The 25,604-nt window shown below is 44.0% G+C and overlaps 2 protein-coding genes across 3 annotated transcripts in view; both read right to left on the bottom strand.

Annotated features, from left to right (window-relative positions):
- The window catches only part of LOC139050834 (uncharacterized), a 19,174-nt gene extending 15,494 nt beyond the window's left edge, over nt 1–3,680 (bottom strand). Inside the window, exon 1 of the mRNA XM_070527621.1 lies at nt 3,567–3,680. The gene's annotated coding sequence lies outside the window, so the exon portion shown is untranslated. The remainder of the gene's footprint in view (nt 1–3,566) is intronic.
- Nucleotides 3,681–7,903: 4,223 nt separating this feature from the next.
- On the bottom strand, nt 7,904–25,272 carry LOC139050879 (receptor-type tyrosine-protein phosphatase F-like). Of its 2 annotated transcripts, XM_070527682.1 has the most exons (11): nt 25,153–25,272; nt 25,023–25,071; nt 23,314–23,634; nt 21,806–22,090; nt 16,819–17,115; nt 11,947–12,231; nt 11,104–11,406; nt 9,937–10,197; nt 9,175–9,459; nt 8,926–9,064; nt 7,904–8,240 (listed from the first exon to the last, which is right to left on the bottom strand). In XM_070527682.1, the coding sequence occupies exons 1-11, from the start codon at nt 25,240–25,242 to the stop codon at nt 8,159–8,161; spliced, it is 2,397 nt and encodes a 798-aa protein (XP_070383783.1). In that variant the 5' UTR covers nt 25,243–25,272; the 3' UTR covers nt 7,904–8,158. The 2 variants fall into 2 exon arrangements, with proteins under 2 accessions (XP_070383783.1, XP_070383784.1); XM_070527683.1 differs by lacking the exon at nt 16,819–17,115.
- Nucleotides 25,273–25,604: the final 332 nt, after the last annotated feature.

The following is a 25,604-nucleotide window of genomic DNA, read 5'->3' as shown; positions in this document are numbered from 1 at the left end:
CAATGAAGTAAGCAAAAATTTGAAAGACGCTTAAGCTTCGCCTTTAAAGTGGACCGCGATAGCGATCGAAGATACTTGTCTGTTTCGCATGCTTCACGGCAACTGCAGCTTATGTAACCTTGATGTCTACCGGGAAATTCTGGCAGTGAACACTATACACGAAGGCGACCTTTCTTGTAGAAACGCGGCCTCTTGCAAGGGTCGGGGATGCGTGGAGTCGAGCGCTATGTGGACGGGGTTACAAGGAACCGGGCGCGCCGATCTATGAATGGTAGAAACGCTGGAAAAGGTGTTTCTGTTTAAGTTTCCGCGTAACAGAATTATGTTTTCTCTTATATTCAAAACACAATCCGACGCTATCGTGTCTGTAGGTGGTGTGTAAATCGTACTTTATGATTGTTCTGACGCATTTTACTCTAAGAACTTCAATTAGTTCAGGCATGCGTTTGCGCTACCCGGGGGGGGGGGGGCGGATGGCTGCGTGGTTGAGTATGCGTTGTTCGGAGCGATTTTCCGCTGATAAGACGGTCAACGTGATACGTGGGACGCTGACGGTCGGTTTCCTGCGGCATGGGGCCCTTAACACTATCACGTTCACATGGCATTACGCTCTTATTGCTATAAAATGGCCTTTCTTTTAATGGAGACCCCAAACTCCCACCGACGAACGGAGACTGTGGCAAGCCGTGGCGATGGCATTCTCAGATGTCAAAGATAAGATTGGCTTCAAATAAGATTTAAATCCCCACGAAGGCAATGCACGTGGCTTCGTTGTCAGTTGTAGCAGTTTTACTCTTAGTGCTCTTATTTCGACCTCACGACCTTCATAAGACGTAGCGTTAGCTCGGGGAGAACTATGATTTTCTTATTCAAATGCTTGGGAAACGCAGAAATGCTTTTGAGAAGAAAACCATCAGACCGATTTGAATGCAATTTTTTTGCGTTTGGGAGATAATGTTCAATTCTAGTCACAGTAGCAAATAAAATATTTACTTCGGGCTTTTCGTTTTTCAAATATTAGCAAAGATCAGTGGGTTTTGGAAAAATGAAGCATGAAGTTTATAATATACGTATCTATGCACCCAAAAAGACATAACGCAGTTCTGTAAGCAGGATCGGTTAGAGCGTCCAATGCAGACAAATTTGGTACGTCAATTAACAGCTCAGTTCAAATTGCGAAAATATTTAGAAGGGTTCTGCGAAATTTTTATGTATTAAATGTATATTTGAGAGCGGCATCAATCAGGTCCACTTTGTCCACTCAGGAGGCTATGTTAGGTGCAGCTTGCGGAAGTTATATTGTTGTCCGTTGCTAAGTTACATCGTTTTAAACATTAAGACTGAGGTTACTAAAATCTTGAAATTTCGCAAAAATTTTCCAACTTGAATTGATGGGCATCATTAATTCATCTGCTTACTAGAGCCACTAGAGTTTATCTTTTTTATATCTAATGCAAAAAAAACACCACGAAAACTGGTGCAGTCGTTTCCATAAAGGAAGATTTCTCCGTCCCCATGGAATTAGATAGGAGCTCCTGAGCCAGATATTCTTACAGCGGAAGCTTTACCTCGTGAACATGTCTTGAGCTTCTGCGTGATTGTTGGGTTAAAATTTAGAGCTTTTAGTGACCGCTAGGTATGTTTTTCGTGATGGCAGCTTTCATTATGCGCCGTTGAAATTGTTCACTCCGAGTGTCGCAAGCCTGTTACACATTCGTGAATGAAGTCTAGGTAATATCTGTTTGCCAAGTGTCATCGGGCACAGCTGATGTCGGTACTATATGTTCCCAATCGTCATAGCAAATGGGTACTCTCCGAACGTTAAGCTCACGCATTCATGAGCTATTTACAAAACAGCGATGATTACATGAAGTCCTCATCAACTTCAACGTCCTACAAAGTTTACGCATTCAGCTGTGTCTTGAGATATGATATAATAAATTAAGTATACTAGTAAAGAAATGAAACATTATTGTGCGTATTTCTATCTGTAGCTATGCATGTACACATTAGCATCGTTCTTGAACAGTATCGCATGAAATAGGGTCAATTAACAACTTACAATAGCGATAGTGAGCTATCTCCGTCTTGTTGGCTTAAGCGGAATAAAAAAAGATCACCTGAGACATCACAGTCATAACTGTTTAGAGGCATTTCTGCTAGCATTGCACATTACCATCACAAGAAATTTCCGTTACCAAAAATTAATGAAGCAGCGTTATAAATGTACTTTTTAAATAATCATTGTATTGCGCTATAAATGTTGCAATTGCTAAATTTACGTCCAGTAGTAGTGAAGTCATGTTAGGTTAGAAAAAGCTGTGTAAGTGGCAACACTTCCGAAATGTATAGCCTTAAATTTGGTACAAAATACACTAAATCGTTACAGGTAACAGTTTTCAAAAAAGCACGCGTCAGGCGTTTCGCGACGACCTTATCTCGACTGCCAATGGGTTCTTTAGTTGATTTTTCTGAGACAGACATCTTCAATAGGGGCCACAGCCGAAGGATTTTTCCTAAACAGACATGGCTGCACTACATGTCGGATTTAATTTCGTATTTCCAGCAGACGCTTAAATTCAAAGATTAAAAAGGTAAAATTTTCAAACCTCCACATTGCGATTAGCTGTGCGAGAAATGTGGCGCCCCCCTTTCATTTATTCTGCCTGACCAGACTGAATTGGTTATATGCTTCATACGAATAACAATATTTTAGAATTAGGTCAGCAAGTTTATGTACGTAAACGTGTGTGTTTTTTTAGTGTACGTTAGGGGGCGACGAATACGTTACGTCGTCCGAATGAGAGCCTGCCCAAGGCTCTCATTCCCAATTTCAAGGCATCATTCCCAATTTTGAAGCCCAACTATGGGCAGTCCAATGGGCCCGCGACGTGGCGTAGAGTCTAGGTCTTTCTGTCCCGACTTGGGAGCGGCCCGCTACCTGCTAGTGCACGTTGCGATAGATCTCTATTGAGATCTGTTGAGTTTTCCATTCAATTCCATTGAGTGTACCATCCTGCTTCCATGCATTCACTGATCATTGATTCCAAGGGTGTTGCTACAGGCTGAAACCCCAGCCAGCTCCGCTAATCTGACAAACGTGTACAATATAAATGCAAACAGCCCATCCATAGCCAAGCAAGACATTATTCTGAAATGTATAGCACTAGCCTTAGCTGCTACTACGTGTTACAATGTTTTAGTTTGGAAGAACATTTGAAGTTTGTTTCCGCGGGTTGACAACGAGAGTTAGCATCGTACCTTGCTGGTGTAGCAGCGCACTGACACGGACACAGAGAAGACAAACAGAAAAAGACGACACTCGCTGCTACTGTTTGTCTGTTTGTTTGTCTACTGTTTGTCTACTGTTTGTCTACTGTTTGTCTTCTCTGTGTCCGTGTCAGTGCGCTGCTACACCAGCAAGGTACGATGATCACTCACCAACTAGCCCAACTTTCGACTTTACTGAACGAGAGTTACGTGTCTCCAACTCAGACCGGCTGTTCTCTTTCACACTTACCCAACCATTACATTAGTAACAATAGGCTCTCCGCAAAATTACTCACCTGGGACGCAACATGGCCGACAAGGCAGGTCAGCAGACAAGGCAGGTCAAGGCAGGTCAGCAGGGTGCATGGTTATGGTTCTACTACACGACACAAAAGAGGAACCCGCCCGATCTCTCTGCTGGCTCAATTCGTCCCAAGCAGAATCCCTTAAGAGCAACTGTAGCAGTTGCAGCCAACTTTTATGGAGTTCATTGTTCAAAGTGACGTTCGCTCTTATCCGATAAGTGCGCCCAGTGCGTGCGATGGAATTCGCGGCGTTTCAGACGCACATGGCAATGACTCTTTGTCCCCGACAAAGAAAAACATCAGATATCTTGGGCAGCGCAAAAAAGACTTCCTGTCATAGCCAGTACCTGCCAGATTAGAGGTTGGGGACCGCACCTTGTCACGAAGGCGTTTATTGAGCACAGCTAAATCGATCCTAAGTGTAAGACGCCCATGCGGACCAATAAATCGAAGCTGCTCGCCATCATAGCGGCATCAAGAAGCGTTGTGCTGTATCTCAACTGTCACATTCTGCGCTATGTTGTGAAATGATATAAACACCCTTCCACCTAGGTATTTACAACGACTGTTGTCCCATAACGCTTCGATGCTTTGAAGTTCGGAGCCGTCGATTAAAATTTGTGAAATTATAAAGAAATGATCCGTTAGCATCGATTCAAATCAACACCAAGCATGAAGGTGAAATTATGCCGTCTTGTGCATAGCTATTCTGATTATTATGATCGTTACATCATCGACGCAATGTCTTCTCATGACACCATTGCCGTTGTTTTTGTCGTTGTGAAAGCTGCTATGGTTGTTTCATACATAAATGCTTGGTACGAACATATTTCGTACCTAAATTGTTGTAACACTACATCTTGTGCAGGATTCTTGGTATAGAGTGATTTCAGTAAATATTGCATCAGTGTGTCATGAACATGTAGTTTTACATTCACTATTGCGGCGGTAGTTTTTTTTATTTTATTGCAGACGTGCACATGCGATTAATACTTTCTGAAGGTGGCAATGTATAGGTACGTCGACACCTGCCTTAATCTGGCGCCAATGTGAAAAAAAAAACATTGACAGGCCGCTTGAAAGATAAGAGGTACAATGCTCTCTCCTAACATAGAAAATGTCTCATCATGGTTAAAGAATTGAAGATAATGCAATAACCTTCACGCCCACTGACTTCGCGTTGTTGCATTCTTTGCCTCTTGAAGATAAGCCACCATTGTTCGTACAACTTGCGAAACGCGACCGAAACATAGAGGTTAGCGATCTCTCTTCAGCAGCGGGGGTTGCAACTTGTCTTCAGTTTGTGCGGCAGTACTGCGTTGCAAGCTTGTCTATTCGTGCTGCACAAGTGCGTACTGCGCAAAGCTAACGAAGTGCCGACGGACTGAAAAATAAGTAGGACAGACAGCAGCTCTGTTGCCCTGTCCAGTTGTGAATCAACAGAAATATATGTTTCCCTGACCACGAGAGGGAACATCATCATCATCACCATCAGCCTGGTTACGCCCACTGCAGGGCAAAGGCATCTCCCATATTTCTCCAACAACCCCGGTCATGTACTAATTGTGGCCATGCCATCTCTGCAAACTTCTTTATCTCATCCACCCACCTAACTTTCTGCCGGCCCCTGCTACGCTTCCCTTCCTTTGGAATCCAGTCCGTAACCCTTAATGACCATCGGTTATCTTCCGTCCTCATTACGTGTCCTGCCCATGCCCATTTTTTTTCTTGATTTCAACTGAGATGTAATTAACTCGCATTTGTTCCCTCACCCAATCTGCACTTTTCTTATCCCTTAACGTTACATCTATCATTCTTCTTTCCATAGCTCGTTGCGTCGTCCTCAATTTGAGTAGAACCCTTTTCGTAAGCCTCCAGGTTTCTGCCCCGTAGGTGAGTACTGGTAAGACACAGCTATTATACACTTTCCTCTAGAGGGATAATGGCAACCTGCTGTTCATGACCTGAGAATGCCTGCCAAACGCACCCCAGCCCATTCTTATTCTTCTGATTATTTCCGTCTCATGATCCGGATCCGCAGTCACTACCTGCCCTAAGTAGATGTATTCCCTTACCACTTCCAGTGCCTCGCTGCCTATTGTAAATTGCTGTTCTCTTCCGAGACTGTTAAACATTACTTTATTTTTCTGCAGATTAATTTTTAGACCTACTCTTCTGCTTTGCCTCTCCAGGTCAGTGAGCATGCATTGCAGTTGGTCCCCTGAGTTACTAAGCAAGGCAATATCATCAGCGAATCACAAGTTACTAAGGTATTCTCCATTAACTTTTATCCCCATTTCTTCCCAATCCAGGTCTCTGAATGCCTCCTGTAAACACGCTGTGAATAGAGAGGGAACAGTGAGCCAATAAATATAATTATAGATGAGGGCACATGTGCCAACGTAAGGAGTACACTACTGCGCGAAGAGAAAGAGAGACCGAGGATCTGGTTTTATAACATGTACAAAAAAAATGGCAAAAAAATTGCGTTTGCTTTACTTATCGGGGCAACTGAACCATCAGCGGAGAAATTCCTTTTTCTAAGAACCATGCCATTAAGTCGATAAGTATTTAAAACTGACAATATTCTTATTTTGAATTAGCCTGATTATTCTGTAATTTTATGATATTTTAGGTTAATAGCATCAGAGCTAAAGACTAGCTGTCGGCATTGCTTGCCAGGCTTTTTTTTTTGTTCAAGCGGGTGATCTGCAAGGAACTCTGCAAAGTACCCACAGGCCAATTCCGAAACAATTAATCAATGAGGGTTCTTGCTTGAGTTTTGATGCAATAGCACTACACATGTCAAAGGATACCTTTCAGCGATGTAGAGAAGTATTACGTCTGCGGAGCAGCTTAAATGCTAAGAGCGGAGACAGGGGAGATGACGGGCAATGTAATTGTCTGACGCAGTGAAGCACGTGTCCTGCAGAACAGTGGTGGATGTTGCAACAAGCCGAAGATGGCTATGACGTAGACGAACTCATGCGGATGCCGATCAAAATCCTCGAAGCTCAGGATCTCACGATGTTATCTTATTACAGTCGCTCGAGAGAACTTTCTTTATTGTGAATATATCTGTAGCATTACCTTTCTAAACGAAGCTTCTACTGAGGATCAGATCTGCTTGTCGTTGTGACGCCCCATACGAGCATGTATAATTATTTCGAGATAAAATTGCTGCATGCTTGCGTGCAGAATTATCAGTGTTCATTTATTGCTGTTAGCATTCTTACAATACGTCACGCACTTTCCTGTGTCTGTCGTTTTCTGTACATACCGCCTTTCTCTTCAACTTAAGCCCATTGGTAGCGCCTAATTATTGGGTTGCTATGCTAAACGAACTGCGTTTAACACCAGCCGTCGGTCCTACTTTGGTCACTGGTTATGTTTCGCAGCATATGGGCCACATCTTACAAGGGAAAAAATGTTTAAATATTTATGTGTTGCTACGCTTAATCGATTCTTGGATGGCAGGGAAAGCTGACGGCAGTCAAAGCTCTCAAACAAAATGCAAATTGCTTTCGCTGCCATTCCATCTTCACAAAGTGGAATGGTTGCCATTTTCTTTCAGTACCCTGGAAATGTTATTCGTCGGTGGTGGTTTCGTTTTGGCGCTATTTACATTATTTACATTCTCGGTCCTTTTCCCTCCGGCACTCCTTGTAAGCTTGGTGTTCATCGCTTGGTGTATGCTTGTCCGCCCCATCAATAACACAACCGTTTTTAGCGCCGGTATCTCTCCTGCTTATATACTGCGATAACATTGACATCACGCTATTTTTCACGGCGAACGTTCTAATCCGTTCAGCATTTTGACATCTACGCCACCGCACTGTACCCGTACGTGACCACACACAAAGCCAACAATGAAACCCATTGTATACGAGTTTGTAAGGAATCGCTCAGTCCGTTTCTATTGCCGGATGCCGGAAAAACTACGGAAGGTTGCTGATTTACAGCCTTCTCTGTAATATAATGACAGCTTGGTGGCGCAAATCACTGCTCCATTACAAAGGGGACACTCATAGAATCCATCCATCGGAGCACGACAAAGTAGTCTAGATGCAAATATGAATCATGTGTGAGGTGTTTCAGTGGTTGCCATACGCTGTGCCGCATTACTGCTTCTACGCTAATCACGTTAACGCCGAGATCCACTGTGAGATTCGTTACGCCGGAATTTTTCATCGCTTGATGTGTTCGGCCATGAGTGAGCAGGTAATTCAACACGGAAATATGTACGCGCAGGCGTACTCGGGATATGTATAAATTGCTGGGCTTCAGGTTCTGCTGGGTTGCCATAAGCGGTCAATGATAGATATTCATAGATAAAAGATTGCACGTCCTCTTTATTACCCTATTTATAAAGATAAGTGACCTAGGAGAGCTGGCACATGCATAAATACTGGATCCTCCTATGTGATCTTCCAGACGCATACCTGGCGAGAAAGTCTTTTCAATAATAAACACAATTCGTTATGCTGTTTTTGCAGCTCCTTGAACAGATAAATGCTTGGGACTGCTAATCTAGATGGCCTGAGACCGCCTTCTTCTCTATCTCTCTCTCTCACACACAGGACTCATAGGCTCGACGAAAAGCAGTTTGAGATGTACTTTCTCGGTGATAGTGATGTTTCTTCGGACACCAAAGAGTGGCAGTCACTGAAAGAGAAAATCGATCGTAACTAATTAGATTTCATTTATTATTGCACACGTTCATATCTAGCACACTAACCTAATAAAGTTCAGGTCATGCCGTAAAGACTAAGCTGCTTATTTGTACATTGTTTGCAGTACAACGACGGGCCTAGCGTGCAGCCCCTGATGGCTGAATATTTTACCCGATATTGAAAGTGTCAACAAAAAAAGTATCATTAGCATATGAACAGTATCGAGTAGTTCGAGAGCAACGAAGGTCTCATTGTATTAGACATCATAGCAATCAAGTCTGCAGCATAATCACATCTCTACTTTTTGTCATGACATAGATAATGAACGTAGCATCCTCGAAGAAAAATCATTTCTTTGAATTTCCAATGAGTAGAAAAGGAAGCTAAGTTCCGTTGATTAAATTAGGTCTTTGTGTATTTCAGTGGGCGCCAAAAGTGGTGAAGGCAGCTCAGGAAATTAACAAGGCAAGGCAATAAATTCTTCTAGCGCGAAGTGAAACACGGACACAGAAAGGAGCAGACAGGACAAGCGCTTGTCCTGTCTGCTCCTTTCTGTGTCCGTGTTTCACTTCGCGCTAGAAGCCAAAATCATGTTACTGTACCAACTCGCCCAACTGTCTATCCTTTTGCAATAAATTCTCAAGAGCGATGAACATTTCTGACCGCAACGAACTTACAACTCCTCCACAGATCGTGCCAGCTTTCTTTGTCTTCTTTTTTGAAATGCGATGTAAACCGATGCGACAAGTGTCACGACGAATAATGTTGTGACTACAGTCGCTATGGTGGAGGTCGATGTACCTTCGAGTGGTATTCCTGCAAAAGATAAACAGCGTGGCATTACTGAATCTTGCAGCTGTCTGTTATAAGCCACGTTAAGGAACGCACTGATGAAAGAAACATTTCGGTGTGAGGTGGCAACTTACGTTCTGAATCTGTAGACACGTTTAGAAGTGATGCGGGGCCACGCTTTCTTCGCAGACGCCCATCGTTAAATGCATAGACAGATATACTGTAGAGGCTGCCTGGTTTCAAGCTTGTCACGTTGAACATGGTGTCATTAGTCGTGGCCGTAATGTCTTGCTCTCCATGGCTACACGTAATGATGTATCCGCTAATGGGACCGCTTGGGGTTTCAGGATTTTGCCATTTCATTTCAATCGAAGATGTTCCCAATGACTCGATTGTCAAAGTTCTGGGAAGAGAGGGAACTATAACAAGAAACCAAATATAATATTGATCGGCCACAGCACTATCCTTCGCATAAGCCGTTAGGATATTTACCAGTTGTCATATGCCAAACAAGACCTCGTGATTTACAACGGTCACATGTGCTTATCATATGCCAAACAAGACCTCGTGATTCCTGATGAACACATATAATTATTGTCTGACGAAAGCCGTCTTGCATAATCTTTGTGAGCTTTTAGGTAGCTATTTAGCCGCCCAAAATCAACAGTTAAGAGCTGAAGCAGAACGCTTGCCAGCAGGTTGCATATAAAAAATTTCTACAAAAATAAAAGCGGTCATTTTGTTGCCAGTATTTACCTGTTGCTTAATTTTCCCCTAACGAAGAGATAATCTGGTGTTTGAGAGATCGCTGCATATTTAGTGCGAAAAACTTAGTCTGTGCACAATAGAGATGAACTTCCGTACCTTTTTGCACATTATTGGATGGCCACACTTACCTCCAACATCAGTGACGAAGTCGACGGAGCGTGCTTCCCCGCACTTCACGCTGTTGCAAGAAGACACATTAACAGTGTATTTCTGATATGGCAACAGTTCGTATAGAGCATAGCGATTGTCTGAAGTAAAGGAACACGCGGTTCCCATAGCGCAGACGCAAAACTGAGTTATGTTGTATCTTGGGTCATGAGGCGTTTTCCAAGACAGCGATGCTTGACGTTCCTCGACGGTTGCAACTTTAGGAAGAGGAGGAAACGGGCCTGCGTCATAAATGATTGAGGAACACTTGTTACACTTAGAGATCAAACACACAAGTGCATAGCGTAAATATTATAATCTTTCTTTTGCTGATCTAAGTCGTATCAACTTATTAGTTTTCATTATCATCTGATACTATGTTGAAGTTTCACTATATTATAAGCACAAAATTAAAATTTAGAGCGAGGAGGAACACGTTTAGAAATGACTAAGAACCTAGAGATTCCTTTGAGGAATTTTAGTTTGTTTTACATCACTACGTTAATGAATATACTCATAACAAAGTAGAACATTTTCTGCGAACAACTTTACAATCCAACAAAGTTTACACCCTTTGGGTTGTATATCTGCCACACAACGATAATCACAATCTGCCTTGCTTGCGTTTCCTTTCTGGGAAAAACCGCACCCGCTACTTTCCTGTCGGCAATGCTATGTCATGCTGATAATGCGCATGCCATTCGTTACAGGGAAGTACCGGGCTCGCAGCGTTAAAGAAAGGAAATGCGGAGAAAACAGAGGTTCATCATTGTGTGGCAAGATACGACTCAAAGGGAGTAAACTTTCCTTAAAGTGTGCCTTCGTAATCTTCAGACCTTGACATTTGTTCTGCTAAGTTCTCTCGCCATCTCTTCATATTCCCCTCCCCTTGTGAAGTCACTTCTGTCCGAGTTTCTGCCCTCTTCTAGAGTAGTAATTTGCCAAATGCGCCGAGAGAAACTACAAAACATTAAACACATTATGTGCTGTTACGTTCTGCACAGATGAATACGAACCATAGTTTGTCTAGTTAGTTTCATGGTCAGAAAAGTTCAATCGTGCATAATTACTATGTCATAGTATGAACCTTTTTAAAAGCACATATGATATGACTCGCCACCAGGGACAGTATAAAATGTTAGAATTACCTTCTCCAAGAGAGATGAAGTCTATGCTGTCTGCAGCTCCAAGCAGTGTCATATTATGAGCATGATCAATATTGTAGGCAGAGACGGACGCCTTGTAGTGCGTGAAATGATCGTGTAGGTGAACACTAAGAAACAGTGATTGCCGGTCAACAGTTTGGATGTGAGTTTTGTTCGAGTCCTTGTTGCATAGTTCGATAGTGTATCCGTCAATCGGTCCATTTGGTTTCTGGGGTCGTGCCCAAGTCAGTACGACGTCCGAAAAGCCTTTCAGATTGGATTGAAGCTGCCAGACAGTAGAAGGCGCTGTAAACGTAAGACAAATGCGGTATCACATTAATTGGCTATAATTCATAAAACTTGCTCCATAATCCCAGCCTCAGTAATATGCGCCCAAGAGTAGTATGCACATTGACTTTAGGCAGACTTACCGAATTAATCTTAGCGGTGGTAAGCAGCTGTGAATTGGTTTTTCTAAATGGCCTCTACTTCCTGTCTTACTGCTGAGACAGCTTGAGACTGAGACTGCTTGGCTAGACAGCTAATGAAATTCGGGCCTGTTGGTTTCGATGAGTAGCGCCATAAGACTTTTAAGGAAAGTAAGAAATTGAACGCACATATGCGTGTGAAGCTCAGTCTGAATTTTCAAGTCATCGTGAGCTAATATGGCCATTATATATATATATATATATTAGGAGTAAGCTTCGCGGTTAATTTTACCAAAGAATCAACTACTTCATATTTGTGAATATGGCATTAATATCCATCCAGCGCATAAAAACGGTACGTCTGCATCTGCCGTTCACCACGCTTGATTATTACTCGCAGTGCTCACAAATTACTCACCATCTACATCTGTCAAGCTCCTGATGACTGTTGGCAAACCGCAGTAGTCGGCACAGTTTTGAATGGATGTTTCGTATAACGTTCCTGGCGACAGACGGAACACCGTACGTTCGATGAATGTAGAGTCGGCTACTTCGGGGAGCCAGCCTGTGGTATGCGCAGCAGTAAAATTGGGAGACATTGCTTTGACCTGAATCCGGCACTTCCTTGCGCTGGGATCTGCCAACCATGAGTAAGTGAGGCTGGTCTTTGTGGCATTCACGAGGGTGACGTCACGGGGCGCAGCTGGTGAAGACAAAAAAAGCAAAATAAGCCGCAAAGCTCGTGAACCACTTCTAAGCAAACAAAACGCTGTGTATCCTGTAATAGACCACGGCTGCCCTGAAACTCGAGCGTACAATTGACACTGTCGACGTTCTAGCGAGATCATCGATTCGTATGGTGCCATAGGCAAAACTTTCCAAGGTGACTGCATCCCCGATGTTGACCGCTGTCATCGCAATGTACAGTCGCGATCAATTTGAAGGTGATCTCACGAGCATCGACCGGCGGGCCTTTCAAGTAACACAGCAGCCGATTTCGGAACTGCCAAGACAAAAATTGCCCTGCCTTCTTGCCCTATTATGCTCTTCCAGGCGGCAACCATCACCCCCAAGACCAACTCTCCACATTTTTGTGTTTGTTTCCCATTCATGGCAATGATCTGTGTGCGTCGCTTCCTAATGCATATCTTGGCTAACAATGACGTCTCTGTGCAAAAGCTCATAACGCAATCGAAATAAATTCGCAGGTTATGCCGTGAACGGTGACGGGAGTGACAGCTTTTCAGGGAACACCAAAGGAGAGAGAGGGGAGCTATCTGATGTTTCCCTCTCGACCAACGGTGATGACGTAACGTGGCGCTGCTCCTAGTTTTGGTCGTCGCTCGAGCGATAACCTTCAAATTGACCGCGACTGTACCAGGATCACTGTCGCCGATACATGCGGATGCTTCCAGTACTAAACGCAAAATCTTGCCACAACGATTACATCGGTCACAGCGAACAAGACACACTGACCCTGCATGCCAAGGAATTTGAGAAATTAGCAGTTTTTTTTCACGTACAGTTCGTAATGCAGTGAGGCTTGCACAGCTCTCGGGCTCCCAGAAGACGGCCAGGTTGCCGGCGTAAAGGCCGTTGGTCATCGCGACCAGCGAGGAACTTTTGCTGGCGCTATCAGTTTTACGCTACACAGAACATTTCCCCGTCATCGTAACAGCCAACGAAACATTCCGCAACACACTGCCGTCGTGATTTGGTACTGATAGATGTATACAGATCAGCGTACGCGCTATCGCTCATGGTTGCTGTAGCCTAAAGGCTTTCAAAAAAATGGCTGCAGCCGAGCGATGCCGTCTTGTTTTATGAAGTTCGAAAACCAGACGTGAACAAAGCAATGCCAAAAAAAAGAGAAGAAAAGTAAGAAGCGGTAATCTTTAAGCCGCATTTTTCTTATATGTCACACAAAAGAAAGCTTTGTTAGGAAAAGAAAATTGGTGCAGAAACTCGTTAGTGGGGAATTGTCACTTTGCATGTAGAACCGAGTCTTTAGTTAGGAAGCTAATATTCAACCCTTCAAAAAGACATGGCTGTAATTCAAGAGTTAAGCAGCTCCAAACAATACCACGCGCACTATGACGATCGGCACCATAAACTCGTTTTCAGAACAAATTCTGTGTTTGGCAAATGAAAGAAATGTGTTTTTTGCACGCATAAATTGCCCGCCGATAACCCCACTTCTGTTTTCCGTGCATACCTTGACCGTGCAAGCTCTACTCTGCGTTCTAACTGTGGGTCGGTAAAAAGCCCAAACAGAAACGCGCCAAGCATCTCAACGCGCTCGCTCGCCTGCGAGAAATTCATGTGCTTGTTCTATGCCGCTTTTCCATGCATGCGTTCCTGTCGTAATCGTTTGAATAGCGGCCCACTGTACTAGACGGCCTGTGTTAGAGTACTGCCATCGGACAATCTTAATGATATTTATGGGACTAGTTACGAAACAGTACTTCATTTTAATGATGAGTTCACAAAGTCACGAAGGTGTGTTAAGCCAGAAGGGCGAATCTTGGGTAAATTCATGCACAAACCACAATTCCCGTGCTGGCCTAACCATAGTTTCATTACAATTACTATAATTTAGAACGAACGGGGGCACTACGCGAGCTGCTAGCAGGGCAGTTCAGTGAGCTTAGGCTTGGCAATGCTATGATAAGTGCAGTTTTAAGCAGTAAGTTACACTATTTATGGTATTCGTGATATATGCTTCACGTTTCATGTATTTGTCTAGTTAACGTTGCGGTTATTACTGTAAATGATAGCTAGCCTAAGAACAAGGGCTCTGTAGCGCAAAGGAGTTCCAAGTTGCTTACATTTAGATTCTGAAATTAGCTCTCCATGACTGCTAAAACAGTTTTGGGTCACGCCCACCACTCTGTCAGAAGCTCTCCCTAAGACTCCCAAGGTCAAGTCCAGCACAAGTACATTATTACCCGAGAAGGCGTACAGCCGTCATTGTAGCTCAGTAGCAGGGCATCGCACGCGTAATGCGGGGGTTGATGGTACCGCTTCCACCAGGGGCAAGTTCTTTATTTATTTGTTTATTTAGCCCGTCATTTCTACACTTCAATTGAAACAATTGAACAAACCATACGCTTTCGGTTTCTTACATGGTTATGATTAAATCTCATCAAATGAGTTGGAATTTATATAAAAGGAAGCTTTGCGTGGGTGCATAAAGAGTCGAAACACGTGCACACACGCACGCGCACGCAAGCGCGGGCGCTCGCAAACCATATCGAGCCTTTTGCTAAGCGCAATTGCTGACTTCTAGTGAGTACGACGGACGCGTTGAATGCATCGAGGTTTCAGAGGCATCATGAGCATACGCACGTAGGTCAATTCCAATACATTCTATGCGCAAGAAACATTTACTTCCTCATCACCCGGGAGGCACGGATGTGCGAAGGCGAGCTTTCTGGTTCTTTTTTCTTTCATTCCCGCGCACGCCAGGCGCCACCGCTGCCGTGGATGCGTGGAGAACAGAGTCATCTGGTGGTGTTGCAATAAACCGAGCGGCGTTGACGCCCGCCTCCTGCACAGTGATTGGTTGGCCTAGTCGGCGACAGAACAGCCGCGCAGCTCCCCCGGTCATGAAACCCGGGAAGATTAGCAAAGAAGAGCTTCGCTTGTAAAAATATCCGGGCCCTCGGTTTTTCCTTTTCTACCCGTTCAAAGCTGACGATAGTTTCGTAGGCTGCTATGCTCTCGCTGCAGTCACGAAGCGAGCTCGTGCCCAATAGTGAAATACTAGCGTAGCACAAAGACGAACCGCACGGGAGAACGCTTCTATAAATGGATGACGCGTATTCGTGTCAGTGCGTGTGCGTTGGAGTCGACTACTTTTGTCCACATCTCGCATGCGCCACACTATGGCATTCCGACGTGATAGCCTGACGGTGCAGGGATTATTCACAAAGTGAAAGACGGATACGACAAAGACAAAAAAAAACGCGTTCGCATTTGTGCGAAGCGGAGCCTAAATGAAATAACAGAAAGTGCTTTGCAGAAATGATAGTGGGCAGTGATGTCGGCAGTCCCTCGATCGAACCGATCGAACTCGCTCATTAATCAAGTGCCTGTAAAAAAAAAAAACAAGGCATTTTGCACAAACGCGATGTCGTCGAGGCTAATGATGAGGCACACCATGATCTTTGGGGCGAACGTGAAATCGAATATGCGGGATTCGCTTTTATTGGAGCTGCACAAGTCGGTGACACAAAAAAAGGCAAAAGGGCACCTTCGCTATTTGTTCCACGTAGTATGAATTGTCACAAGGCACACAGAGGTGGGTTTTCACAAACAGGCGGTGTGCATAATTATGCGGCGGATGAGCGTGATCTAGTTTACTGCCGCCGAAATATGCCGTGCACCAGGGCGTCACAGACAAGTTACTTAGAGCTATAGTGCAGACTGAACCAGCGGTCCATTTCATCCTGCGGATCTAGCTTGCCATCGTTAAATTAAAAGTTAGCAAATGACTATCGCAAATATATACGTTTGGCAGTATTTATTTCTCTATTTCAAGATTGTTTTGGTATTTCATTTTTTTCATGTGCTATTAAAGTACGATCCATTGAACATCTGCAGCTGACTTGGGAACTTAGGAAGAAAATTTTTGGTTCAACTAGGCTGCAGTCGTTTGCTCGTCGTAAGCAAGTTTTGCGGGAACATCGACTTTTTTGAACTAATTACACAAATGACTCATTAAATTAGGCAATTAGTGTTCAGTAGTTCAGCATAACGCAGCAAAACAGTACTTCGGCTATGAGACCCGCTGTATGGGGGACAATGTTTGAATTTTGGCCACCGGGGTCTCTTTTTTGTTCGCCTAAATCTCAATACACGAGTAGATTTTTCGTTCCGTCCCCTTAAAATTGGCCCACCTCGACGTTGCAGCATTGTCGAAAACACCAACGCTCAAAAAGCGCACAATGCGACGGAGTGCTGTGATGTCTTTTTTTCTGTACGATCGTCTACGACCATGTACCACGACACTATTTCTGCATCCAGATAAAGCTTGATCTGCTAATTGGTTAAGACTTCATATAGTAAGCCGTATGATTACATTATCCTGTGTCATTACTGAGTGAGAAAAAGAAACTTTGTGTACACTGACTATTGGCGCGCAGTCATTCTGCGGATAGATGAGGAACTATATGGGGCAACGAATTAGGATGCGCAGTTAAGAGGCCCGCATAAGTTGGCGTACAGGCTGCTGCTTCGACGAATGCAGCAAGTATAAATAAAGAGACAAGAAAGTGAGATAACAAACCTATCCCGTCAGTTGCTACTTCGAACACGGTAGGCAGGCCTTCTTGTCGTCCGCTTTCTCTCGTAGCAAACGCGTTGACCGTGCAGCTGAAATTCGCCAGCTGCTCCTTCAAGTACAAGACAAAGCTCAGGTTTCCGGGGTGAAGGTATTCAGCAGTCGTAGACTGGCCGCTGGCATGACTTTTACAAGCCATCGTGTAGCCGTCAACCTCATCAGCTTCGGAAGGCTCATCCCAGCTCGCAGAGATCACCGTTACATTAGTGACCTTGTAGTTCAGGTTTCGCACGGGACCTATATCTGAGGACAAATCAAAAGACCCATCTTCAGCAACCAAACTTTTAAATGAACTTGTGACGACCTGCCAAACACATTTTTTGAGTTCTTTGACATTGTTTTGAGTGGCTGCGATGTACAATAAAATGCTTGAGTGAATACCACCCCCAAGACAATTCACCCGGACTTGACAGCCACGACTGGACCACCGCCCTGGACAGCTCCAATACCATGTGCGCCTTCACGTGATCTACATTCACCTCATTCGACTGACCGACAACCGTCCGACCAACCGAATGTTTACAGAAAGAATGCAGGAGATCCTGTTTTCGCATTAATGCTATTATGAAATGGTAAGGGACGGCTGTCACTTAGCGCATGTCCAAGTAACTTATACAGGAGGTCGCGTTCCGTGTTCTCTGCGACACTCTTCACTTTAAAACTCTGTACAGCATCAGATTCATTTCAAATGGAGAGTGTTTGCGTTGAAAATTGTGAGCTTGATTACGTCAAAAACAACCTTAATCTGCAAAACATTATCTTAGTATGTCTTAATATTTTTCTTCAGTATGCTCAACATCCATGCTCTACATGTCAAACTTCAAACCGCAGTTCTTTGCTGAAAGTGGCTTTAGCTTCCGAAGTTAATGAGCCGTGTCTGTAGAGAGAGAGAAAGAAAGAATTTGTTAGAGACCGTTTTTTCATGGGCGCCGCCATATTGCGGCGCAGCGGCGCCATCTGTGGGCAGTCGGCATGCTGGCTTGGGCAAGCACTCCGTTTTGCATGGCAGGTATGGCGGTGGTTTCTGGCGTTTGTTTTCGCGTGCGTGTGGTCTCTTTAGTACTACATGACGTCTTCTACATGGAAAACGCTCCTGTGAGACGTACTGAAGTGGTTCAAGTCGGTATGGCTGGACTTTCTGCTGGCGTTGAGGCGGACGGAGCACGTAGCGTGATGTGTGCGCGCATGTTTGACCCTGCAATGAGTCTCGGAGTTCACTGTGTACTTCTGAAAGTTCCGTTCACTAATGTAACATTATTGCAGTGTTATCCTCTTGTTCTAACCTGCGGTTTAGGTGCCATGAAACATACGCGACGATCGTAAGTGTGAGTACCGTTCTGCTGCGATAGGAGTTGTGCTGTTATGCTTTGACAAGCGTTCAAACTGTTAGCTGTAGATTACATTGTGTTACTACTTGGTCCGGTGGATGAGGTTTCCACCCATAGATAATATAGTTTTTGTTAGTAATCGCAGCATGTTTTACAGTTTTAATTAAGATGGTCCAGCAAAGCGACGATTTACGTACTGCGCGAGCATCCTAAGCAGCGGTAGGTGCTGGATTACAGATTTCGTTGTTATATATAGCGCATGGTTCAAGCATACGGCATCAACGTTTATAGATCTACAAACGCTGTGCGGCGTGACTATGCGAGGTCGCATTTCTGTGTTAGCCCGTTTCTCTTTCCGTTTGCACAAAGAGGATAATATCCGTATTTTTTTTCGGCTATGTTCGTTCCGTTCTCTACGACGCACTCACACGTATTACAGAAATTTTCTCCTCGCAAGTAGCCATCGCACTCTTTTTATGCAATCAGTCTCGAATATTATGGCTTTACAGGATAAAAAGGCAATGCCGAAGCAAATACCCTATATATGTATCACGCTGGTTTACCAACCGCAGTGATCGCTGTGCTCAGCAGCGCCATCGTTCTCATGCAGGAGGATAGCGTAGAGATATAGTGATTTCAAGCCTGCTAGACTCGAAATGCGTGAAAACAATGTCGGTATATCACAAATACTAAAGGCGCCTGCCGCGTAGATGTTTCGTCGTTGCCTTGCGTTGGCAATACACGAACATGCGCTCTTATGTTTCAGTCTCTACGCCAGACGACCAGATTGTCTGCAGATTTACCATTTCATGCTGGCAATACAGACACGCTGGTTCTCTTCGTTGAATTAAAACCGACATACGTAAAATACTTCACAACAGATACACGCAGCACTGCTGATAATGCGCGTCGCGTGTTTGCGCCCCCAAGAGATATTTCCGCGTACTGTAGTTACTAATGCACCGAAAGGCTTCCTTGACGACCTTATATGAATGGAAATTGCATAAATTTTGCAAAGTACGTTGTAAAATATCTCGAAATTGTTCCGCAGAACGCGACAGCAATACTTTCAAGCAGCAGCGCGCAAGATCGCAAAAGCCAGAAAGGAGGAAAGAGTCCCCGCGCACCATTTCCTCCTCCCCCGATCAAAAGATCTATAGTAAAGACAGTAAAGCCGTTTTCGGTTAGCATCCACAGTTATGAGACTTTTTTTCATTGATCAAGATTCAGTGAAATTCCATCCGAAAATTTTCACATCGACCACTAAAAGGCCCCTGCCAGTATGTGGGCACCGAATCAATCGCATTGTCCGGCGACGCAAGCGGGAGAGATGATTGCTGATTATTCTACTTTTAAAATATTGATTTCATGGTCATGGATAGCATTTAGCAGAGCGAGACGAAGTTCCGTCAGGCGATCTCGTCTTTTGGGCACTCATTTGTCGATGTGGAAAAAAGTGTAGCGCTAATTAAAAACGGATCCCACGCCAGTTCACTTGCATGTGTCTCGGGCGAAGCTGTAGAACGCACCCGCAGTAAGAGAATTATGCGCTGATGTCGGTGGCTGCCCACAATTATAGGGCGTATTCTTAATTGGAGCTAGCTTCTGGATTCACGTGCGTAATTGGCTTTTCGGATGCAGCAAATTCTGCAGTTTGTAGTCGAGGGAACGTGTGTGTGTTCTGAGCCACAGCGCCGCTCGGTATATCGGAGCAATTACCCTTCAGCGAGTTCGCCTCAAAAGCAAAAGTTTTTGAACCGAACCCTTCGGTGACCAGACTAACTGGTGAGCTACTCATGCCGAGTAGCTCCCATACAGTAGAACCCTCATAGCGAATCGGCTTTTATGTAGACCCGTCATTACTATACCTACAAATGTCCGATGGCCGGCAATCTTCTCTTCGGAATTACGCAGTGATGCAAGAGGGAATACCTAAATATCTTTAGTGCAACGAGAATACGTATTCAAGCGCATAAAGCCCTTCAAAGTAAAGCTTTCTATAAAAGAATAGAAAGTCAAGCTATAATTCATATTGATTCATTTTCGAACAGCTCTTTAAGTTCCAAAATGAGATGGATGACAAAGAAGCACACACGGACAGCGTCGTTTCTCAATCGAATGTTTATCAGACAAGGCGCGAACGCAAGAAAATACGTATGTGCAGTGCACGTGCAATTACGTTGGCCTTAGCGTTGGCCTCATTGCCGTACTTTTTTTTTTTGCACTGAAAAAGCTGTTTGAATATGAAGTGTTCTATGTTTTTTGTTTTGTGCGTCTGCTTGGTGGGCTTCTTGCGGTGTAAGGTGGCCAACCTTGAAGATAATACAACAATAAACTGGGCTGATTCCGGGGAGAGGTGTGACAGATAGGCGTGCTTCATGGGGGTCACCTGGTGGGGGGTTCCGCGTTTGTCATTTACGGGCAGAGATGAAATCGCTATGCTGTAAAGCGTCTTCGATGGGCCTTGGATCTGCAGAACTTTTTTGCTTTGGTCTAAAATATAATGGTGGTATTTAATCACATGTGTCCGTGGTGCATGTACTAAACCGAAGATCACGTCAATTCGTGCTATTGTAAGCTCACGCAACAATCGTTGCACCTGTGCCACCCATATTGGCTTCCGCAATCATCAATGAAAGTAAATCAAGGGTATTGAAAAGTAAGGCTTATGCATCTGAGTTTGCTAAACGTACATTCGCTGCAAACATTTATTGTTTCTTTTACATGCCGTGGCAAAGTAGACCCACATTTCCCAAGTCTAATCACTGTATCAACGAAGATATGCCATATCATACAATATCTTGAAAGAACCCTTCCATGACGATCTTCGTAAAGATGGAGCCATTAGAGAAGCTGCATCACTTTTCCTCTTCGGCGTCAGCCTTTATGAGTGCATGTATGTTGGCCATTCGCTAAAAAGAACAAAATTCTTACCGAGCCTTACGGAATTGTCTCACGCACTATTTCGTCATACATTGTTATATTTCATTCATAATGATTCACTGATTAAAGGCATGGGTTGGGGCAAGCTCGAACAGTATTATTAGCATGCAGGCGCTGAAAATGTTTCCGCTAAACAAAACAGAAAGTCGAACAAGAACGGGTAAGTAGTAAACAGAACTAAGGTTCTTGTTTTACCTCTTCATGATCATGCTCCTGCAGCGCGTCTTGTATTTCATGCACTGTAAGTATTTATTGAGCTGTAAATAATTGTATTTCTCATTCGATTCGTGCCCGAGTTGGAGAAAAATGGCCAGGCTTAGCTTGGTTAAGCCAAGAATGCGTTGCATATTGCGCGAGTTGGGGCCCAGCTTTTCCTCCGGCTGTCGTGACGTCACGTCACGTGGTTGCGCTAAAGGTCAATGGTGGCTGCCCGGGCGCGCACAAGGGCTGAACTGAGTGATTGCAATATGCAACGCATAAAAATAGAAGCAACTTAATAACAAACATAGCAAACTCCAAAGATATTAGACCCACATATGAGACGCGCAGCAATGAACAATGGCTCATACCCTCAATGGTGACTGCGCGACCGCGCCCAAGGGCATAACCGAGTGATTGCAATATGCAACGCATAAAAAATAGCAAGAAATTTCTTAACTCACCCGAAGAAAATGTTGTCACGTCCTGTTCAAACACAGGACCGGTACAAGTCATCCCGTAGCGAGTCACTTGGGCGGTCGTGTCAACTTCGTACAGCGTGCTGGCGTTCAGTCCACTGATTGTGTAAACATGCGCCAAGCCGTCGACCAAGTTCTCATTGCAACGTTTTTTCAGACCTTCGAATGGGCAGACGGAGATACGCAATTTGTACTTCCATTCCGCCGTCCAAGAGATTCTGAGCGTGCTGGCAGTCGCCGCACTCACAGTGACCGAGTCCATCAAGGGAACTGAAATGTGAAAGTTTACAGTATTAATTACTGCCAGCGCCATAGCGCGCCCCTACTGCAGATGACCGAACGTTGCTGCAGCCTGCATAATCTGGGAGCTGGTTTCTTAATTACGTTCTTGTGCGTGGACAGCTACGAGTTAATTGATTACCCCGCCATTTGCAGATCACTAGTAGACGTAGTGACATCAAAGGCGCGCTTTGCTTGGGTTGCTGCGGTAAAAAACAGTGCACATGAAGCTTTTTTTCCTTTCCGTCGAGTTACACAGCAATTCGCAACGTTACTTTAAAACTTCTTGTCATCCGTGCTTCTATTTTGTCAGTGAAGGAAGTGCTGGAAAACTGCCGCACTGCGGCGCTAGGTGGGGACGTTAGCGAGTCATTCTGATCATTATGCGAGCCAGCCAATGAAATCCGGCGTGGTCTCTACTCACTATCGCAATAACATGGTACAAAAAAATAACAATATAGGGACTTCTGCAGCTTTGCTTGATTATATCCACTGTAAACACTGCTTGTTGTAAAATTTAAATTATTGACACCTTATGTTATTGCGCTGCCTCCACTCAACTATGATAGAAGCATATTCAAATAATGGTGATTAGAAACTAGAAAAAAGCAATAATAAACCTATAATAATATAGAAACCTATAATAATTAGAATTTTAGCACGTTATCGCGCCGTTCAGCACAGTTTATGAAACTGTGGTGCTTATACCTTTGCCAAAACTAAACAATGACCCTCAAACAGCGATGCTGCTGTAGAGCGGCGTCTATATCTTTTAGGTGTATTTTTCGCGTTTATCATTGATGCCTTGCAATCCCAATGAATAAGTTTCCATAAGCGCTAAGAAAAACTTCAAAAACGTGATGTTACTTGGTGGCAACTCTTAAACACTCAAATTCTTTGCTACGTTTCAGCAACAATTGTTCCTTTCACGAATGAACTGATGAACTTGGTCGATGAACAACGCAAGACTGAGGGAAGTAATAAAAGCTAAGGAAAATATATCTTTTTCCATACATGGTGACTACTGGCCTGTTGAAATCGTTCTATTCGCGCGTCTTCATAACCCTTATTCACCCGCCTTCAGGATGTTTATCGACTCCGGACGCTTAAAACACGTACAGGTATCTACATTCCGAAAGAGGAATTCATTGAAGTTTAGACGCACGCTTCTGTCACACCGTTGCGGAGAAATAGTGTAGGAATTGGACACGTACCATAAGGGAACGTTGTGACGTTGACAGCGACACGGGTGCTGTTGACAGCTTGAGTGGACACCCCACGTGACGCCCATATTGAAAGTTCATACGTGTTCTCTGTCGACCCCACGTGGAACGTAAACGCTCTGGTGTCCTTGCCGACATTTGCTGTCTGGCAGGTTGTGATGCCTGGCATGCACATTTCAAGCCAGAACGACGTCGCAGATTCATCAGAGTACGACCACGTGACGTCCACGTGACTGTCGCAAGTTGGCGATGCACGTACATTTGTTGGCGCTGCTGGAGTGTCATCTCTTTGGCGGTTGGCGTTTTCATTACCTGCAAACAATAGGATGATGCTGTGACTGACGACTTGTGCACTTTATTTGTGTTGTTGCCTGCAATGTCCACGAGGACTCCGGGTCATAAGAAAAAAAAGCGATTGTGCGAATGAAACTAGGTTATTATGCTTTTTGTTTGTGCTTCAAGACAAAAAAGCAGAAAGCATGATGATTCTCGTCTTTACTTTAAGAAGTGGCATTTCCGTAGCCAACAGCGCATAAGTTTCTCGAATGTTCAAGTTATCTGCTTGACGTAACGCTGAAGGATGGCATACGAAAACAAACCGGCTATCTTGCTCGACAAGAACTCCCTGTTGAAATTCCTAAACGTATTTTTTTAAGTTAATCATAAATGGGGCAAATATAATCGCGCTGAAGATTGCAAAGGTTTGCGTCGCTTTAGCTTTAATCTAAGACGACGCTTCTGACGACTCACACGCAAGGTCGAAGATAAGCGAGAACTTCAACGAGGCGGCCACTCTTGCGCGCATATTCCTGCTTTCTGGTGCACTGTGAAGCCTAATCTAATAAGGCTTGTCAGAAATAGTTTGCTGTCGGGTTAGTTAACGTAATGCTGCAACTAATAAAACAGGTCTCTGCAGAGACACTGAGCACAATATTACATCTTCCATTTCGCTCAGACCTCTTCCATGCGCAAAGTTAATTATCTCTGCATACGTACTGAGTTTAAGACCTTGACTTCAGTGGCTTGCTGCTTTAGGACCAATTCTAATCTAGCGCTGAAGTGCTTAGTTTTGACGCCCCTAGGTGAAGGTTATCGCTTAAGTTTTCAAAACGCTTTGATATTTTTCAGGCGCACCTAATTATTGTATGAGCGGAACAAAGCGGTAAAAAATTATAAATATAAGTAAACGTTTCTTGCAAGGTGGTGCAGCATTAGGTTTTGTAAATGATTTCTCCTGCTGTTTTGTTGCACAACACTGAAAAACGAGTAGGGAAATAGTCGCGTTTTCTGCTATAGAATGACTTGGCGAGGACTGCGACTGGGTGTAATTCGGCGCTTCCTTCATTATTTTGCGCAATGAAATTTTCTTACAGTGTATCTTCAAGATTTTGAGAAATTGTAAGCATGGAACAGGACGTAACATTAAATAATAGCGCATCATGAAACCTATTTTCCTTTTATGGTACGATATCCTTTGCTGAGGGCAGCCACTGGATATTTGTGTGCACTTCAGTGACTATCGTCAACAAAACTTCAAGAAATTGTGCTACCAGAAAAAAGAACCGTAATTAGTTTAATTATTCAGAGTTAGCCACTTGAAGGAACAGAATGAGCAATAATTTACTTATTAATGCTAATTACTTAGATTAACAATAGCGAAGTTGATTACCCCGACAGCCTGCAAACTTCGGACAACTCACCTTTCGCTTTAGGGCCAGCTGGAGAATAAAAGACAATAGTCCCACCTTCCTGTGAGTAGTCGATTAAAAACAACAAATTACAGACCGAAAAAGTATACTGGGCAATAAAAAAGCTTGTATCACTTCTCACCTTACTGTAAGACTCCGCGCATGTAATTTTTCGCTCGTTGTCAAAAAATGTCAGGGCGGCGAGCAGTAGAACCACTGAATGCGTGAGCATGTTTGAGCCGCATCTCACTTCCGCAGCAAACTGAAGTGGAAGACCAAACCCAGGGCACATTTATAAATTTGGCATTCAGTATGGAAAGGGTATATACATGTGCGCACACTCTTTTATTAGAAGTGACACCCTGTTTAGTGTCCTTCTGATACGGCCAAGGTAAGTACACATATAAGCATGACAGCTAGCGTAATTGTTGTGACCCAACGTCTACCCTGTGCCAAAACAATGGAAATGCGTATCGTCCAATGGCAGATATTGTCCTCGGATGCGGGCTTTCAGAGCGCTAATCAGTGTTGAAAAAAGATATGGCTTCTCAATTATTAGCTTCCATGGGAGCAGCTGTTTTGCGTGTAGAGTGA

The sequence above is a fragment of the Dermacentor albipictus genome, chromosome 10 (assembly GCF_038994185.2).
Source record: "Dermacentor albipictus isolate Rhodes 1998 colony chromosome 10, USDA_Dalb.pri_finalv2, whole genome shotgun sequence".
Lineage (NCBI taxonomy): Eukaryota > Metazoa > Arthropoda > Arachnida > Ixodida > Ixodidae > Dermacentor > Dermacentor albipictus.
This window is presented reverse-complemented; position numbering and strand designations above follow the sequence as displayed.

Coding starts and splice junctions, on each gene's coding strand:
- LOC139050879 (XM_070527682.1), bottom strand. CDS start 25,242: ATGCTCACGCATTCAGTGGTTCTACTGCTCGCCGCCCTGACATTTTTT. Junction 17,116..21,805: donor CGTGACAACATTTTCTTCGG/GTGAGTTAAGAA, acceptor ATTTGTCCTCAG/ATATAGGTCCCGTGCGAAAC. Junction 8,241..8,925: donor GCACGATCTGTGGAGGAGTT/GTAAGTTCGTTG, acceptor TTTCTCTTTCAG/TGACTGCCACTCTTTGGTGT.